The following is an 18,848-nucleotide window of genomic DNA, read 5'->3' on the forward strand; positions in this document are numbered from 1 at the left end:
CATGTGGCAGCGGCTCACATGTACATGCATCATGTAAAGTTCTCTCCAATGCTTGAAATTCAAAAAGTTTTATCTTTAAAACCGTTAATTCAATCGATGATCTGTTTTCACCGTTGGCTTTGTCGCGACAAGATCTTCGAAACTAGATCCCATGTCGACATGTTTCGATAAACTTTTTTTCCCTTCCGTAATTGCCACATTGTTCCACTCATTTGCTATATTATTAACTACTTATTTTTCCAATAAAAATAACTTAATTGCCATATTTTTTATGACGTTTCGTGTAAAGATTGTCGGTGCTTATAAATGCAGTCCCCAAAATGTTTTGATGTGCTTGTCATTTTTATTCTACTAAGTTGTCATGTGGTCTCATAAAGTTTGTAAGTGTTTATAAAATCACAGTTGTCACATATATTTTTTGTGCTTGTCATTTTAATCCTACCTCGTTATCATATTGTCTCATACAACTTGTCAGTCATTGTAAAAAAATAGTTGTCACGGTGTTTGTTGTATTTATTTGTTGAATTCTATCCTCAATTGTTATGTTGTGTCATAGTAAAAGTACATTTGATTGTTCTGGAACGTAGTTGTGGCAGTGTTTTGTTGTATTGGTCAGTTAAATTCTATTCAAATGACATGCTTTTATATCATGTATAATGAAATATGTTACAAGGCTTTCGTACGAAACAACATTAAAAAGTGGCAATCAAGTTATTTTTTAGGCAAGTAAGTGGTTAATAATATGGCAAGTGAGTAAAAAAATGTGGCAAGTATGAACGGAAAAAAAAGTTGACGAAACATATCGACATGGGATCTAGTTTCGAAGAACTCGTCGCGAGAAAACCAATGGTGAAAACGGATCATCGATTGAATTAACGGTTTTGTAGATAAAACCTTTTGAATTTCAAACATCAAAAGAGAATCGCACGTTGTTCTCCCGCCGCACGGCAACGCAGCCATGCGCACGCTACCAATTAGATTTCCCCTTCAATAAATAAAGACCAATTGGGTCAATTACATATAGTTGGTTGTAAATAACATTCAGTTTCTAGCTTACAACGAAATCTAGACATGTACTCTTTAACAATATTAGAGCATCTCTGGTGGCTTGTGTATGTGGTAGTCTAAATCAAATATAGACTATCACAGGTCCAAAAACGCCTAGCGGCTTGTCTATCAGCTAGTCTAAATTTTAGACATCCAGTAAAATCGCTACCCATTCTCCAAATATACACGACCGAGCGACGACCGAGCGGCCACGAGTAAATCCCAGCTGCTTCTCCGGTCGTCTCTCCCACACCCATCTGGAGCAGATCGAGACGAGGAGGACGCCCGCCACTGCCCCGAGCTTGCCGCCGTCGCTGAGGTATGGCTTTTTCTCGTAGATTCGGAGAGAGAGAGAGGGAAGGGGGGGGGGACAGGGGAGGGCGCGCCGGCGCCGGCGCCGCCCCGGCTCGATGCGCGAGGCCTCAGGCCAGCGTCGCTCAGGTCGGGCGGGCGGGCGCTCATGCCGGCGGCGACCGCGGGGGTAGGGGCGCTCAGGCCGGCGGGATTAGATCGACTGAGCAGGGGGGCTCTCAGGCCGACGACGGTAGGGGGAGGGGGTGGGGAGGCCGGCGGCAGTAGGGGGAGGGGGAGTTGGGAGGGCGGAGGCGGTGGGGAACTGCGGCGGCGATCCGCAGCACGCACATGCACAGGCAGCACCTGCCCCGCAGCAGTGCACCGCAGTGCCTTGCGTGCGGTGCGCAGCACGCACACGGAGAAGCTGTTTGTGTATTTGCTGTCAATTGCTTCCTACTGAATTATTGTTTGTGTATCTTGCTTCTATTGCCATGTATATATCCTACTGAATTATTGTTTGTGTGTAGATGGAGAACTCAAATAAGATGAACTCACATCTCAACAACTCCTCGTTTCTAGACATGATGAATGTGGGATCGAGTGACATAAATTGGATTGGAACATCAAATTGCAGCCCAATCGGGGAACAAGTGAGGATGCAAACTAAAAAAATCGACAAAAGGAGCCTCCACGAAAGGGAAAAATTGGTCAAGTGCTGAGGACTTGGTGTTGATCCAAGCATGGGAAAATACTAGTTTGGATGCGGTGGCTGGGACGGGTCAGAATTTAATTACATATTGGGAAGGATTTCAGATTACTACAATAGCCACAAAAAACCTCATGGCCAGAGCGTGTTCCTAATGGAGTCATTTGTCGTTACAACACTATTTCAGCGCTCACGAGCAGGTTGTGTGCATGCGTTCAACAAATATTGAATAGAAATGGCAGCGGCTTGACTCTCTCCGATAAGGTATGCATCTATTTTCTATTTTGCTTCAAATATTCCATATGTGTTGTATGAAAGTGTTAACTCTCCATTTCCTTTTACATGAAAGAGATGCACACCGCTTGTTCATTGAACTGGACGAGAAAAAGAAACCATTTACACTAATGCATTGCTATATAGAGTTTGAGAAGTATCCAAAGTGGCAGACACGTCCGCCTCCTCAAAAGAAACATAAGAAGACCTCGGATGCAAGTCCGAGTACAACCTCAAATGATGAAGACTTTGACGTATGCACATATACTCTTGAAGAGGAGATAAGACCTCCTGGCACGAAGAAGGAGAAGAAAGAACGTTTGCCGAAAGATAGTGCTTGCAAGTTATCATTAGAAAGTGTGTGGGCACAGAAGATAGAGAAGGATGATGCCAAAGAGGCCGCAAAAAATGCGTGCTACGCGAGAGCTTTTGAATTGAAAGAGAATCAGATTGCATTGTAAGAAAGGGAGGATGCACGAAAACAGTTTGAATTAGAAGAGAAAATCATGCTCATGGACACATCTGGTATGAGTGATGCACAGAAGCAATTCTACAAGAAAAAACAAGATGAGATCGCTGCTCGGTGCCAGAACACATATGGTTGACCTTTATTTGTTCTTCTGGCAACTATTTATTATGACTTGAACTATTTGTCACTTGTACTACATCACTCATTTCTGCCAGAGGTGTTCAACTAGATCATATTGAAGTTGAGAATGATCATCTTTGTTTCTAATTTGTTGATGCATCTGAATAAATGCACTCAGCTGTTCTGCATGAGTAGAAGACACTGTGACTCTTTCTCCCATTCCCTCATAACTGTAGTTTTCCCAACCAGTGTGTCGTTCCTCTTCAACTACCATATTGTGCATTATGACACAAGCTTTCATAACATCACCGATTTCTTTACGTTTCCATCCTTTCGCAGGTCCTCGGATAATGGCAAAACGGGATTGCAGAACTGCAAAGGCTCGTTCAACATCCTTTCTAGCTGCCTCTTGCCTTTGGGCAAAATGTTTCTTCTTTCTTGTTTGTGGAGATGGTATGGTCTTCACAAATGTTGCCCATTCTGGATATATGCCATCTGCAAGGTAATACCCCATAGTATACTGATGGCCATTGATGGTATAATTCACTTCTGGAGCTTCACCTTGGACTAGCTTTGCAAACACATGAGAACGTATAAGAACATTTAGATCGTTGTTACACCCTGGTACACCAAAGAAAGCATGCCAAATCCAAAGATCCTGGGAAGCAACTGCTTCCAAGATCATTGTGGGCCTTTTCACATGACCTTTAAACATGCCATGCCATTTATTGGGGCAATTTTTCCAAACCAAGTGCATACAATCTATACCGGCTAACATACCAGGAAATCCTCTTTCCTCGCCGACTGCAAGTAATCTTGCAGTATCTTCTTCATTTGGAGATCTTAGGTACTGGTCACCAAAGACTTCACAAATTTTGATTACAAACTTCTTGCAAGCCTCTAGATTTGTAGCTTCTGCAGACCGGATGTAGTCATCAGCACTATCAGTCGCTATTTCATAAGTTAGCATTCGCATTGCTGCAGTTATCTTTTGCAACGGATGCAACCCAAGAAGTCCACAAGCACTTCTTGTTTGCGTAAAATAACCATCATAATTATGTTGAAGTGTAGTTTCAGTTATGCGATTAAACAAATTTCAAGACATCCTAAACCCGTGCGTCAAATCTATAATTAGATAGGAAGGTGAAAAATAGGCAAACATAGAGTAATGTACTAATTATGAACCTTCGTCGAAATAAGTTTTCGGGATAGCGAGGATTTTCACTAAAAGTAGTCATTGCAGAGTAGAACAAACCCCGCATATCTTCCTCGATTGATCATCTGACGTCCATGCTTGGAACCACCATGGCGTCGACGGTTCCCCTGCTCTTCCTCCTCGTGCTCTGCGAATGCTACAAGAATGAGTTCGTCGTCGTCGGATGAAGACGATGACGAATTCATCAGCATATTCACAGAAGCAATGTTTTCACTCACCATATTGTTGTGTGAGAGAGGACAGAGGAATTCGGGGAAGGAATGCCGAGGATTGATGGATGAGGGATGGGAGGGGTGGTATATATAGACCTGTAAATAAAGCCGTTGCAAATAGAGTCGTTGAAAATAGAGCCGTTGGAAATATAGACTATCAAATTTAGACAATACGCTCGAAAACAGAGGTTGTCTAAATTCAATTTTTTTAGATTATTGTCTATATGAAGATATAGGTGGTGTTTCTTTGCCCAAGAACTAGACTAAAAAGTCTCTTTTAGGTAAAGAAACAGGAGGGACTTTTCCTTAAAAGACTACAAAAAGACTCTATTGAAGAGACTTTTTTCTTTAGTCCCTGAGACTAAAAAAAAAAATAGTCCCTGGAAAAGAAACACCATCATAGACTACCAAATTTACACAATCAATTAGAGATGCTCTTATGTGCTAGATTATGGTCCTATGTATTGGTTGAGATTATCATGTTGTTTATTATTGATATTTTTTTTTTATCCGGTGCAACACAGGAACATTTGTACTACTAGTATTGTAAAAATAGAGTTACGATCACGTCTAGAAGTCGGGTACCCGAGTGCGCCACCCTTCACGAAAGTACCGCGGAAAAGCCGCTCTCACGAGTCATCAATCGAAAAAAAAAGGTTTACCAAAACCAAAGCAATGGTGGTCACGAGCTCTCACTCTTAACTTCCAACCAACCGATCAAACCGACTTCCATTGCTCAGCCTTGCAAGCTAAGCGAGAGGCCCACCCGGCAGCAGCGGACAGCTCACCACCCACCAACCCGCCTCCCCATCCCCAATGGCGAAGACGCAACCCCGCGGCGGCCCGGCGGCGGAGCCGCTCCTGCTCCCCCCCCCGCCGCCGCCGCCGCCGTACCTCACCCCCCACCCGCCGTCCGGCCTCCACGCCACCACCCCCTCCGACGACGGCTCCTACGTCATCCTCGTCCCCGTGCGGCTCCGGCGCCGCCTGCGCCGGGGCTGCCGCTGCGGCTGCGTCGCCCCCGTCCTCGCATCCCTCGTGCTCCTCGCCCTTGCCTTCCTCCTCTGGCCCTCCGACCCCGGCGTCAGCGTCGCGCGCCTCCGCCTCGCGCACGTCTCCGTCGTCGCGCGCCCCGCCGTCGCCCTCAACGTCTCCGCCGCGCTCAAGGCCCGCGTCCGCAACCCCAACCTCTTCGCGCTCGGCTACAGCCGCCTCGACGTCGCCATCGGCTACCGCGGCCGCCCGCTCGGCACCGTCTCCTCCGGCGGCGGCCTCGTCCGCGCGCGCGCCGTCTCCTACGTCGACGCCGACCTCCACCTCGACGGGATCCGCGTCGTCGAGGACGCCGTGTACCTCCTCGAGGACCTCGCGCGGGGGTCCATACCCTTCGACGCCGTCGTCGAGGTCGAGGGCCACCTCCACTTCTTCTTCCTCAGCGTCCCCGTCAAGGTCCGTGCCGCTCAAACCCTAATTACCCATTGGTTATGTCTGCATGGAAGGCACGCATTGTGAAATTAGATTACTGCCCGTCTCTAATTCGCTAACCTTGTCGCAATGTGAGCTCCTCTTCACATTGGATTGGAAGCCCTGTGCTAATCGTTAGGATCTGACGTCTAATGGACCTCCAAAACAAACCTAATTAGGGCATTGCAAATAAAAATAAAAAATCCCGTGGGAAAAACAACTTTACAATATCTTTGGCCCTTGCAGCTCTGGATTGTGATAACTTTAATCAGCCAAACATATGTTGGTTATGGCTTTTGTAATGGTAATCAGTCTATCAGGAATATAATACTGTTGGAAGAAATATGCTCTGACTTCCATAGTCACGAATCACAATTCAGTAAACTTCGGCGTTATGATCTTCGACCAGTTACCTCTTACATCTTGTTCATATTTCCCTAATTGCTTGTTAGGGGTGTAATACAATAGGTAAACTGGGAATCGTAGTATAATACATTATTTCTTTTTTTTATGAATCTACAACACTTCAAGACTATTATGTGTCAGCTCTTCTGAGCAGGTTTTGTTTTTCTGAACTTCTCGTCATGTATGATGATCACCTAACTGAAGGCTGGTCCTTGTAAAAATTAGTCACAAAGAAATAAAAGAATAATAGGTTTAAAATCATATAGACAGAAGAAACTTCAATATTTTTCAGAGTTAATATGTGGTTAACACTTTAAGCAGGACATAGAGGAAATACTTATAGTTAATTTTGCCCTTCCTTTTATTCTCTTCTGTATTGGCCATGATTTTGAATTACTTGTGCAACTAGGATCCCAAAGTGATTTTTTTTTTGCTTTGCATGTTTGAGGAAAAAATCCCATAAAAAGAATTTCTATGTTTACTACTTGGGCCGTTCTCATCTTCACTCCTACATAATGATGCGATGGCTGGAAAATATTTTAATTGTTTTCTACTACATCCCATGTTTTCCCCTCCAAATTCTGGTGTGGGTTTAGGATTATAAGGTTTGGGTAGCATATAAAATCCTGTAGAATGAGTTGTTTTACAGACTAGGCGATGGCCGTTTTAAACACTGCAAAGTTATGCAGTGAAACCTCTATATCAGTCAAATTGGTTCCACAATTCTAAGCCTGAGGCATTTGCAGTCATCTCTGAAACAAATTTTATGATGCCACTAGCTGATACATTGCCTTCTCAATTTTTCATGTTCAGGGTAGTGGGCATCATATATTTTATATTATGTTGTTGCAAAGCAGGACAGTTTAATGCTATGGTGATAGACTGAGAGTGTTACATTGCTGCCAAGATGTTTCTGGGTTACAATTTTAATATCCAGATGATATTTTTTAAAATGATGCTATCAAGTAATTTCATTGCAATGGATAGTTGTTTGAAAGCCTGGAGAGCATGTCGGTGCTGCACCAGGTCTTTGTGGTAGTTGTTCTGTACGTTTTGTAATGCTGTAGGACTTGTGAGTTGTGACTATGTTTGCCGAGCTGGGTGCTTTGATGTCTGGTTTCATTTCGCTCTAAAGACCTACTCCCTCCGTCCCATAATATAAGAGCGTTTTTCACACTACACTAGTGTCAAAAACGCTCTTATATTATGGGACAGAGGAAGTAAGTGTTTGTCTGGTGTGGTGTCCAATATTAAACTCTATTGGGTGAACTTCTGCTCCGTTATCCCTTGATAGTGGAACATAGAGCCTGCTGGTGTCGTATGGATTTTTTTTGGGGGTAATTTCTGGCAATAGAAACTAATTGCTGATCTGGGTTCATTTTTTTTATTTCCCAGTGAAGTATCTTATATGTTACCTGGTTTTGTTGGGTTCGTTATTTGATTTGATCTTGTTGAGATGTTCTTCAATGATTCCTCCCAAAATATTTATATCTTTGGACCTCAGATGAAATCATTATTTTCTGGCGAACTGCCTGCAGCATGAAACAAGAGTCGTGGTGCCCGGGGGGCCTGTCTGTTTCCCGCTTCTAATTTCCTTTCAAATTAACCAAAAGATCGCATACTGAAGCATAGTGTCACCCTTCAGTACAGATATAATATAGTTTATAGTTTATCTAGTGTATGCCATGGAAGAACCATGTATGTTTGTTTTTTGTTGTTATTCCAGATATCAGAAAGACCAAAAGTCGCCCAACAAATTATATTATTGCCGCAACAGTATGTTAGTTGTGCTCTTGGCAATATATATGGTCATCATACTGAACCCCTTGTGTATGGTTTTTGCAGGGGAGAATAGCATGTGTGGTTCATGTTAATCCACACGATCAGACCATAGTACACCAGGACTGCTATCCAAAGGTAGTGAGCTTTGAACTCAGTTTACCGTCTCAAAGCCGGTTGCAACTTCCCAGAATCTGACCTGTTAATATTTTCTATCAGTGAGTTGGTGACGGCCTCGAGCTATATTCGCGAATGAACCGATTGTTTTGAACAAACCTCGCCTGGAGCGCTGGTGGTTGTTGTATACTTAATCGGTGTGTGCACGTGGTGATATTTCTCATGTACTACTATATATACACTGGTAGATGGGGTGTTTGTAAATTCTTTGGCACCCCCAAATACCGCAGTTTAAATCCATGGTAATATCAATCAATTCCATTCTGACAAGTGTTGTTAATAAGAGTGTTTTACATTGTCATTCTGGATGCTGGTTGTCTGGTTTCCTTCATTGGAACTGGGATCATCTGACATCGATAGGCCATTTTGGGGGGGGGGGGGGGGGGGGGGGGGCGATCTCGCTCTGCTCAGGTCGAGCAGCTGAGCAGGGTCGGCTTGTCAGCTGTTTAGATGGTTTATTACATTCTGGATCGTTCACATTTTCTATAGATTTAGCCAAACTTAAAGATGTTTGACTTAGGCCAAACGTAGAACTTGAAACATGGAACGGAGGGAGTAACTATCAGTGCCAAAGTATGCATATATTGGAACTATGAGCGCAACAAATATTACAGCAAGGAATTCATGAGGCCCTTCTGATCTGTTATCCTCGCGGAGCAAAGAACAGCTTGGCATCCAGCTGTTTGCTTACGGAATTCTAATTCTACATTACGGCAGTACTAGTAACTGATCTGATGCTTAGTGGTATCGCTATGCTACACTGCTACTGCTAGGCTACAAGAATACAACTACACTACAAGGGAAGGGAGAAGACAAGCTATTTGGCCTCGCTGGCCTTGGATGCTGATGTTGCTGGCGGCAGGCCGCTGTCGAGGCAGCTGCGGCACCGGCGCTCCACCCACCCCTCGGCGTCCGCGCCCGGCGCCACGTGCCTCCCGCCGCACGCCCCGGCGAGCGCCGCGGCTAGCACGATGGCCGCGATGATCACCACGATCGTCTCCACCGACCTCGCCGTGGACCGCGCGGCCGCCGCCTGATGCACGTACGAGGCCGCGGCCTCCTGAATGGACCTCCTCGCCGCCCACGCCACGGCCTCCATCAGCGCCGGCTGCTGCTACTTATAACGGGCGCATGCAGGCGACGGACAAAAGAGGGGTCAAGAGGTTCTCCTGACGCTCTCTTGCTCGCTCGGTGTGCGCGACACTTGCTACAGCCTGTGCTGCGTGGTGACCGCGCAGAGACCGTTGCTGCCTACGATGTGGCGTCCCTTTCCTGCGTCGCCTGGCCTGGGAAATGCTGCCGGGTTCGGCTGGGCCTCGCCTCGCCTCGCGTTTTCAAAGTGTGCGCCTGCTCGCTCGCTCGGGAAGGCTGCCGGTGGCCGGCGGCACTGACGGACGGGAGGGCCGGTGCGCGGTCGGGTCAGGCGACGCGGGGGTGACAGCCGACAACGGCGGCCGCTCAACGCTCGTTCGTCCTCGCCTCGTCGCCGACGCCGCGGTGTCGTCCTGCCGTGGCTGCGTTGCGCGGGGCGGGCCCTATGCCGGAAACACGAGCTGGGGCTCTTTGTTACAGACAAGTTACGGAAACCATAACTAAATTCTCTTTTCCTCCCTGATTTTCACTAGAATGGACCCGCTTCATCATCTTTTTTCCAATCAACTCGTGCCATGTCAGTCCGTAATTAGTTTTAGCACGTAGATATCCGTACATGTAGCACTATTCTTTCCCAAAAGGCATGCGATTCCAGTTTTGTTCATACGCATAACTTTTACAGGCACGTACACGGTTTTAGGGCATCTCTACCCGACCCGAGGCACTGTAAATAGTTTTAGAGCATCTCTAACCGATCCGTAAAAGTCAGATCCTTAAAAACGCGTATAACACTCACTGTAAATCGTTTTTATGATGTGAAATTGCTTCGGACAAAGCAAACCCCATAAATGAAATTATATCACACTATAGCTCATTTTTCCTTTTTCCGCCCGTCCCGGCGAGCCGTCTCCGGCCACGGCGTGCCTTGCCCTGGCGTCGCGCCGCCCACCTCGACCCCGCGTCATCCCGGCACCGCCCGTTTCGGGCCACACATGCAGTGGAGGAGTCTTGTGCCGCTCGCCCCGACTGCGCGCTCCCCGACGTGCCCGTCCGTCCCTGATTTGAGTCCGATACTGTCGTCCGCCGCCACCGCGCGTTCCCCGACGTGACTGTCGGTGTCAAAACCGGTCGATCTCGAGTAGGGGGTCCGAACCGTGGATCTTGGATCGATGGGTAAGAGGGGACGAAGGAGACGATGTTTTACCCATGTTCGGGTCTTCTTGATGGAGGTAAAACCATACGTCCTGCTCTTATTGTATTGATGAAGTAGTACATAGTACATAGTTGATTTATCTCGAGGTCGGATGTTATGGTCTAAACCCTAATCGTGAAGAGTTTAATGTGTCCTACGAACTATGGCACCTCTGGTTTATATAGACACCAGGGGTGCTAGGGTTACACAAAGCCGGTTACAATATCGAAGGAATATGTCGATTACTACGTCGCCCTTGAATTGTACGCCAAGTCTTCGGAAGAGTCCATCTTGATTCCAATATCTCAAATGACGAACACACATGCCTAGGAGTTTGACCCATGAGAATAGATAGACGGCCTGAGGATCCCTTAGTCCCGGACTCCTTCAGTAGCCCCCAAGTGGCCTCCAGCGACGATTGAATTGTATGCCAAGTCTTCGAAGAATTTTCAGGCCGACCGTTCGACCATGAATAATGTCTTCTCCTCCTCTGCCCGAAAGGTCGCGGTTGGTCAATGCCTATAATCTTTTATGGAAGAGTGGTTCTAGACTGTTTTTACTGACATGTCCCCTCACGGAGATCGTGTCCCTCTTTTCCATGGATATGATTTACTATTCGGGTTATCCCATGCGCCCATAATCGCACGATTTTATCGGGAAACGACGGAGTTCACAACGTAGTGGTGGGGCTCTTGGTATTTTGGCGAGCCATAAAAGGTAAAACCGTCACTGCAGCCCCTTCTCGCACCTCAGATCTCGCAACACCGTCGCCATTCCCTACCTCTAAAGCTCCAGCGCTCAAGCTTTCCTTCTCTTCTCGTCCTTTCGAATCCTTCCATCAATCCGTGATGGCCAACTCAGGCTCCAAGGGCAAGTGGGAGGCCTCCCCCGTCACCGAGGACATCCTGGAGCTGAAGAGCTCCGACTACCTTCCGGAGAATATAGTCCATCGTGCTCCGGAGAAGGGCTAGCTTATCCCCACACCAAAATATGGGGAGAGAGTAGTTTTTATTCCTCATTTTATTTGGGGTTTAGGCTTTCCCCTCCATCCATTTGTTTGTGGCTTCATGTTCTATTATGGGCTTGACTTCCATGATCTCCCTCCAAACTCCATTACCCACCTCTCAGCCTTCATTATAGTCCGCCGCCTTTGCCCGAAGACAATAGGATGCCGTTGTTGGCAGTCATGTTGGTTGAGAAGTGATGACGAGATGATGTAGTCAGCAACAAGTTTTTCCTTACTCGAAGACTGTAAGGTTTATTGAACCAGGAGGACTCCTAGGATCAAAAAGTAGGTGTCTGCTATCCTGGCTAGCAGAAGACGTGGACCTGCACACACACAAATAACTTTGCTCCCAACGAGTACAAAGAGGTTGTCAATCTCTTCGGCCTTGTAGTTTGCAAAGGATCAAGACACAAGCGGGAATAGTAATAGTGATTGCAACGGAAAAGTAAATGAAAACGGTAAATGATGAAGGTGTAAACAATGGTGGTGATATGGACCGGAGTCACATGATGTTCACTAGTGATGTCTCTCTCCCAAAAGACGATAAACAACTATGCTTGGGTAAACAAATTACAGTTGGGCAATTGACAGAATTATGAACGCACCGCAATGCTAATTATGTATTTGATAGTTAGAGGTTCAATAGTAATGTGCAGTACGCCAAGACAAGTAGACCGTTTATTCATCATCATCTACTTACTAATCATCCACCTTGAGATATCTATCCAGAACATCTCGCCGGTATTAAGTTGCGAGCCCCACCCAAAGTGTAAACTCAAAGCAACAGATTGTTTACACCGTAGCGGCACCGTATTCTGTCTACCGTCGGATGGTTGTCGGTGTTTTAAATATCGTTGCCGCGTCGCCCGTTTTCCCTCTCGACTCCGGATCACTACTCTTCGCAGCAAACGCTAGCCCGCCTCTCCGATCGGACCGTACGATCGCGATCGGAGGGTCGAAAACCCCCCACATACCCCCTAACCCAGCCCCATCCTATAAATAGATGTCCTACGTGCCTAAAATGGCTAACCCTAGCCCTCTGCCTCGAAAAACGCGCCCTCCTACCCCAGCCGCGACCTCTCTCTCCTCCCCGCCGCCGGCCCGCACCGGCCCACGCGAGGCCCTCTGGGCCCATCCGGATCCGCCGCCGCCTGCCAAGCCGCGCCTCCCGCAGCAGGCTCTCGCCCCGCGCCTCCCTGCTCCTGAGCAGCAGCCTCGCGCCGCCGCCTGCGCCCCATGCCGCCGGCCGCCACGTCGCCAGGGCCTCGCCGCCGTTCCCTGCCCCGCCTCTGTGCCGCAAGAATTTCGCGTAGAATCCGAATTTATGACTTGCATATTTGTTTGACGTGGTTTGCCGTGCCAAATGCATAGATTAAGGTGTTGTTCCAATATGATACATCCCGTAATTTATTTTTCGCGCGTGTTCGGTTCGCTCGAATGCCGTAGGTTAAATGTTCATGTTTTAGGAACCACTTTTCCATGTATTTTAGAGCGGTCACTCGTATTTTTGCGTGTAGGGTTTGCCGCTAGTTTATTTTTCCGTGTATAGGTTATTCTTCTCGCATTTACGTGTGGCAATATTTTCGTGTTGCAACCCCACATGTTTTATATGTTTTCGGGGTAGAAAAATCCATGGGATTTTTCTGTACAATTAGTTTTAGCTTTTGAGTAAATTTGTTCGCACGATATTTTGCCATGTTGCCCTCTTGTCTATTTTGTAGGATTTATTCCGTGCTCCGTTTGATTAAGTTGTCAACTAGGGAGTTGTTCTTGGATGTTTACTCTAGCCCCTGGTATTTTTGGTTGCAATAGAAATGCATGTTTAGGTGTGGTTTTCTTGCTCTCAAGTTGCTAGAAATAGTGCTGATTTGGAGGTGCTGAAATATTTCTAAGTCTGAAATATGTTAAATTTTGTTGCTGTCTTGTCTTGCTTCGATCTTTTGTTCTGTAGCTCTTTTGAGGTTGGTGCAATGGAGTTAGTTGTAGCCCTTGTGTTTCTCTAGCATGCTGTGAATTTTCATACCATTTGGAGCCCTGTAGCTATAGGTTTTGCTGCTGTCGATATGCCTTCAGATCGAAAACTGCAGCTTCAAAAACTGCTATTTTCACTAAGTCTGAAATAGTGTGTGAGATGCCATTTTGTGACTTCTTTATCTAGTGATCCTTGCTGCCATGCTAGTTGTAGTTAGTTATTTGTTGTAGTGCTTCTTGTCCTCTTTCATGTCATGCCTTGGTTGATTATATTTGAGTTGAGTAGCTCGTAGTTGTGGGGTGTAGAAAATGATATGTGGCTGATTTTGGCAGATTGTAGTGATTTCTTGTTTTGCTCGTAGTTTATAAACCGTAGCTCTTTTTTGATCGTGTCCTACATTAAAATTGCTTAGAATCTTGTGTAGTTTCTTTTTCTCTTGCTGGTTGTATGTTTTGAAGTGCTCGTGACCGTCGTTGCACACATATTGCATTCATGCCATCATATCTTGCGGTGCTTGTATCTTTTAAACCGTAGCTCCGTTGGAGATGTTCTCTATGTGTAAATTGCTTGTAATGACGCGTGGAATCACGTGAACCTATTTGTTTTGCTGTTTAACAACCAATTAAATGTGTTAGTTCAGATCTGGATAGAATTGTAAATTAACATGTGAGGTCGTTTCGGAGATGCTATATGTCATTTCCGACCTCATTTAAAATGACTAGATAGGTAGATTAATTGCGCTTCACCTCTTGCCATGTTTAACCACATTTAATATTGCCGTGTACTTAATCGGGATAGAACTAAATAAATAAACGTGGAGTTTCGTCAATATGCAACTCGTTGCATATTGAACTTCACTTAAGGTGTAGTGTTTGTTTGTGTGAATTGTCATGCCGTGACTTGCATGTATTCAGCTGCTCATGCATCATATGTTTTATGCATCGTGTGGTGTATTCCGTGTGTTGATTTGTGTTTATGGTTTGCTTCGTCTCGATAGAGTTCGGCAGCGTGCCGTATTGTGAGGACCCGTTCGACTACATCGGTTCGTGTGCTTCACGGAGTCATTCTTCTTCCAAGCGGGATCTCAGGCAAGATGACCATTTCCCCAGATACCATTACTATCATTGCCATGCTAGTTTTATCGCTTCTATCGATTATGTCTCGTTGCTTACCACATGTTAAATATCAGCCTCTCAACAATGCCATGAAACCTTCAACATGTTCGACCTAGCAAACCACTGATTGGCTATGTTAATGCTTGCTTAACCATGTTTTAGCGTTGCTAGCTGCAGGTGTATTTGCTTCCATGTGATAACATAGGTTCCTTGTCTTATCACCATATTAAATGCTATTTAATTCTAATGCACCTATATACTTGGTAAAAGGTGGAAGGCTCGGCCTTTCTAGCCTGGTGTTTTGTTCCACCTTTGCCCCCTTAGTTTCGGCTACCGGTGTTATGTTCCATAATTGAGCGCTCCTAACATGATAGGGGTTGTTATGGGGACCCCCTTGATAATTCGTTTTAGATTAAAGCTGGTGTGGCAAAGCCCAACTTTGGTACTACATTTGCCTAATCACCTAAGAAAATTGCATAAGGACTTTCCGGACCCCAAGGATAATTTAATCAACCCCCGGGCCAGTGCTCCCCATGAGTGTTGGTCCAAACTGGGCAGACTACGGGGCCACCACGGGGCAACTCGAGGTTTGGTGCCTGTAGGCTTTTCCATCCGTCGTGTCCTGAGAACGAGATACGCGGCTCCTATCGTGATCGTCGACACGTCGGGCGGCCTTGCTGGATCAGTTTTACCTTTGACGAAATATCTTGTGCATCGGGATTCCGGTGATGCTTTGGGTAAACTCAGAGTTCAGGTTTTCCACTAAGGAATCCGACGAGATTGCGAGCTTCGTGATCGAGGGTTTCTATGCGACTTGTGGTAATTTGTGATGGACTAGTTGGAGCACACCTGCAGGGTTAAATCTTTTCAGAAAGCCGTGCCCGCGGTTATGTGGCAACGTGGAAACTTTGTTTAACACTGGTTCTAGATAACTTGAAGTTAACTTAATTAAAACTTGCCAACTGTGTGCGTAACCGTGACTGTCTCTTTCATGAGTTCCTTCTCCGATCGAGGACACGGTGGGGTTATGTCTGACGTAGGTAGGTGTTCAGGATCATTCATTTGATCATCAGTAGTGCACGTCCGTTACGCGTAGATCTTCCCTCTCTATATTCTTGTACTCGTAAGTTAGCCACCATATGTTTTTGCTTAGCCGCTGCTGCAACCTCACCACTTAACCATGCCTCACCCATTAAGCTTTGCTAGTCTTGATACCTTTGGAAATGAGATTGCTGAGTCCCATGTGGCTCACAGATTACTACAACACCAGTTGCAGGTACATGTAAAGGTTACTTGACGCGAGCGCGTTGATTGTTCATTTGGAGTTGCTTCTTCTTCTCTTCTTCATCGATCTAGGATGGGTTCCAGGCCGGCAGCCTGGGATAGCAAGGATGGACGTCGTTCTTATTTTCTCGTTTGTGTTCGACCGTAGTCGGACCCTGCTCTTCTTCATGAAGATTATGTATTGTACTGCTGTGACTCTGATGTAGCTTGTGGCGTGTGTAAGCCAATTCTATTATATATCTCTTCTTTTCAGTACATGTACTTGTAACGATATCCATTCTTGCGACACGACGAGATGCGCTTCTATCCCTGACGAGGCCCTCGTGCTAAATTGAGGATAGGGTCGCATCTTGGGCGTGATAAGTTGGTATCACAGCAGTACCGACCTAGGAGCCCCCTTGATTGATCGAACTTGGCCGAGTCGAGTCTAGTGAAAAACTGCTTTGAGTCTAGTTATATATCGGAGAGTAGGATTCTTTTTTCTCCTCTTCTATGCTCTCGTAAGGAATCTTGACGTAATAATTTAATTCTACTCCTCTTCTCACTCAAATTTTTTTAGGATCACGCGCATATTTTTGGAATCTATATGATGCCGATGTGACGGAGTTCTGTCTTGGTGCCTCCTATCTGCTTTGAGTTTCAGGGGAGTTGAGCTCCAGGGGATTTTTGAGCACATCGTTATCATTCAGATTTCTTAGTATCTAAGAACGAAGGATGTTCGTAATTGCTTCAATACTAGTAGTGGCGAGATAACCCCGATGTCCCCAGTACTGGTGCAAATTGTTCGGAAGTACTGCCATACTTTGTATCGTTGTGATCACGAGGGTCTGTTGTAGATGAAGGTCCGAGATTCTGGCTGTATGTTGACGGATGTGATACAGGTGACGGGTTAGTATAGGAGTTGTGTGATTATTACTCCTTGTATCCGTGTACCAGATTGCATGACCAGATATTTCGGGAATTCATAGGTGGGAATTCAAGTAGTTGCTTATAGGACAATCTTCTAACAAATGCATGATGTTAGGTTGGGGTTCGACATCTAGTGGATTCGTTTGTTGACGGCCGACTTACAGCGGTACGCGTTGTGTCTTAAAGAGTCCTTGTAGCTTGCTACGACTCAGGGACGCTTCGTATGTCGGGTGCACTGCCTTGCACTTGATGTCTACTGTAAAATCGAGCCCGTGCGATCCTATCCACAAAAATATCGGACGAAATCTTTCTCATGAGTTTGTTCTGGCTTGTTTCATAAGCCGCATCCTTTGCTTTGTTGAATATGGTAATTCAAGTTGCTTCGATGTCAAGTGGTGATTTCAGATCTTTCCTAGGTGGTGTTCTCATATTTTTATGGGAGTACTAATTCTTTTGCTCAAATCAGATTGTTATGTCAATTCTTGTCAACCGGAGTTGTGGTGTCAATTCCATTCAACCGGTGTGCTTCTCTTCAACTGAATTCAATCTTCTCTAGTTTTTGCAGATCATTCTCTCAATTCTTTCCGGAGATTGTCTCATCTGTCTCAAGTTGTCTTTGTTTTTCCCCGCCCTCCCACCCTTTTCTTCAGTGATTCAATTTTCATCCAAGAGTTTTCTTTTCATTGTGATTCCGCTGTCTGTTCTTTTCTCTCTTACCCGATGATTCATTGTAAAGATTCTCAGGAGATTCGTATCATAATTGTTCATTCTTGTCATCTTTTTCGGTGAATTTAGTTCACTTGCCCGTGTTCATCATATCCTTTTTATCCTTGTAATTCTTTTTCATGTTGGAGATTCTTATCAGTGTATTTTGTTACTCATTTCTCTCTAGTCTATCCGGAGTGCTGGAGTTTTCTCAGAAATTCTTGTTTTCAATTCTTTCATTTATTCCGAGGTGTTAATCTCATCTATTCTTCATTTGTACCGGTGCAATATCTATCTTTCTAAGCAATCTTTTCAATGGTGGTTTCTTCGAGTGGGCCCATAACCCACATGTTTTTCCCAGGATCTTATAACTCTTGTAATCTTTTCGGAGATCTTTAATTCTTTCAACTATGACGTAAGTATGAATTTCATCAGTCATATCCCTTCTCCAAGATCTATTCGGATTAATTCTCATATTTGGCTGATCCTTTCATTCTTCTTTATTCCGGAGTGTCTCAGCTATTCTTGGTGTTGTTCCTCGTCATCATTCTTAGCTTGCAAATTCGAAGGAGTGTTCCTCGTAAATCTTGCTCCATTCTTGTGAAGATTGTCATCTCAGCTTCGTGTTATCCTCTCATTATTCCCAATCATGAGTGATTCGTTTCTTGCTATCCGGTGCTTTTCTGAGTTGTTTTCATTCTCGATCCTCCGATGGCCATCATTTCAGAAGATTCTTTGTTCTCAGCTTTCAGCTTTCACCCTCAATTCTTCTCAATTGTTGTCTCTTCGTTCGTCTCTCGTTTATCCGGTGCCTTGTTCAAGTTTTCTCTCAGGTGGCTCATGAGCTCTTCATTCTCATGTTTCTCCATTAATTCGTGGTGTTCCCATTCGGTTGTGATTTTTTTTACCGGTGCTTCCTTCAATTATGCTCCAAGTGGTGTTTTTTCTCTTTGTCTCTCCAAGATTCATTTCTAGTAGAATAAGTGATATGCTAAATCCGTTGCTTGTCATCAATTAAACTTGATGAAGGATAAGCATAACATAATTCTTATTCTTGTTCACAGTAATCTGAATTCTTCTTCCGGAGTGGCTCTTGATATCAATTCCTTTTTCTCAAGTGTTCTTATCTTTTCTTTTCCGGAGTGCCAAGTTTTCTCAAGTATCTCTTTGTGAAGCTTCATCTAAGTCTTTGCAAGGCTTAATCTTATTTCTTCTACCTTCATATCTTTGCATCATTCATTTGTATACGGAGGTCCTTCATGGTGGTTCATCAAGGTTTCAATCCATTCTCAAGTGTTCTTAAAGATTCTTGTTGGAGAACCTCAAGTATCCTTTCTCTTGCATTTCCAAGTGCATTTGTTCTTCCTTTATCCTTTGAGGTGGTATTATAGCATTCTTGTTAGTGTAGGAG

The 18,848-nt window shown here is 45.2% G+C and overlaps 2 protein-coding genes across 2 annotated transcripts; one reads left to right on the forward strand and one right to left on the reverse strand.

Moving 5' to 3' along the window:
* Window positions 1-5,076: 5,076 nt before the first annotated feature.
* On the forward strand, window positions 5,077-8,442 carry LOC123447269. The gene is made up of 3 exons (XM_045123859.1): window positions 5,077-5,786; window positions 8,052-8,123; window positions 8,205-8,442. Exons 1-3 carry the CDS (start codon window positions 5,154-5,156, stop codon window positions 8,205-8,207), a joined length of 708 nt encoding a protein of 235 aa, XP_044979794.1. The 5' UTR covers window positions 5,077-5,153; the 3' UTR covers window positions 8,208-8,442.
* Window positions 8,443-8,722: 280 nt separating this feature from the next.
* LOC123451025 lies at window positions 8,723-9,459 on the reverse strand. The gene has a single exon (XM_045128041.1). The coding sequence runs from the start codon at window positions 9,259-9,261 to the stop codon at window positions 8,980-8,982; it is 282 nt and encodes a 93-aa protein (XP_044983976.1). The 5' UTR covers window positions 9,262-9,459; the 3' UTR covers window positions 8,723-8,979.
* Window positions 9,460-18,848: the final 9,389 nt, after the last annotated feature.

This window comes from Hordeum vulgare, chromosome 4H, assembly GCF_904849725.1.
Source record: "Hordeum vulgare subsp. vulgare chromosome 4H, MorexV3_pseudomolecules_assembly, whole genome shotgun sequence".
Lineage (NCBI taxonomy): Eukaryota > Viridiplantae > Streptophyta > Magnoliopsida > Poales > Poaceae > Hordeum > Hordeum vulgare.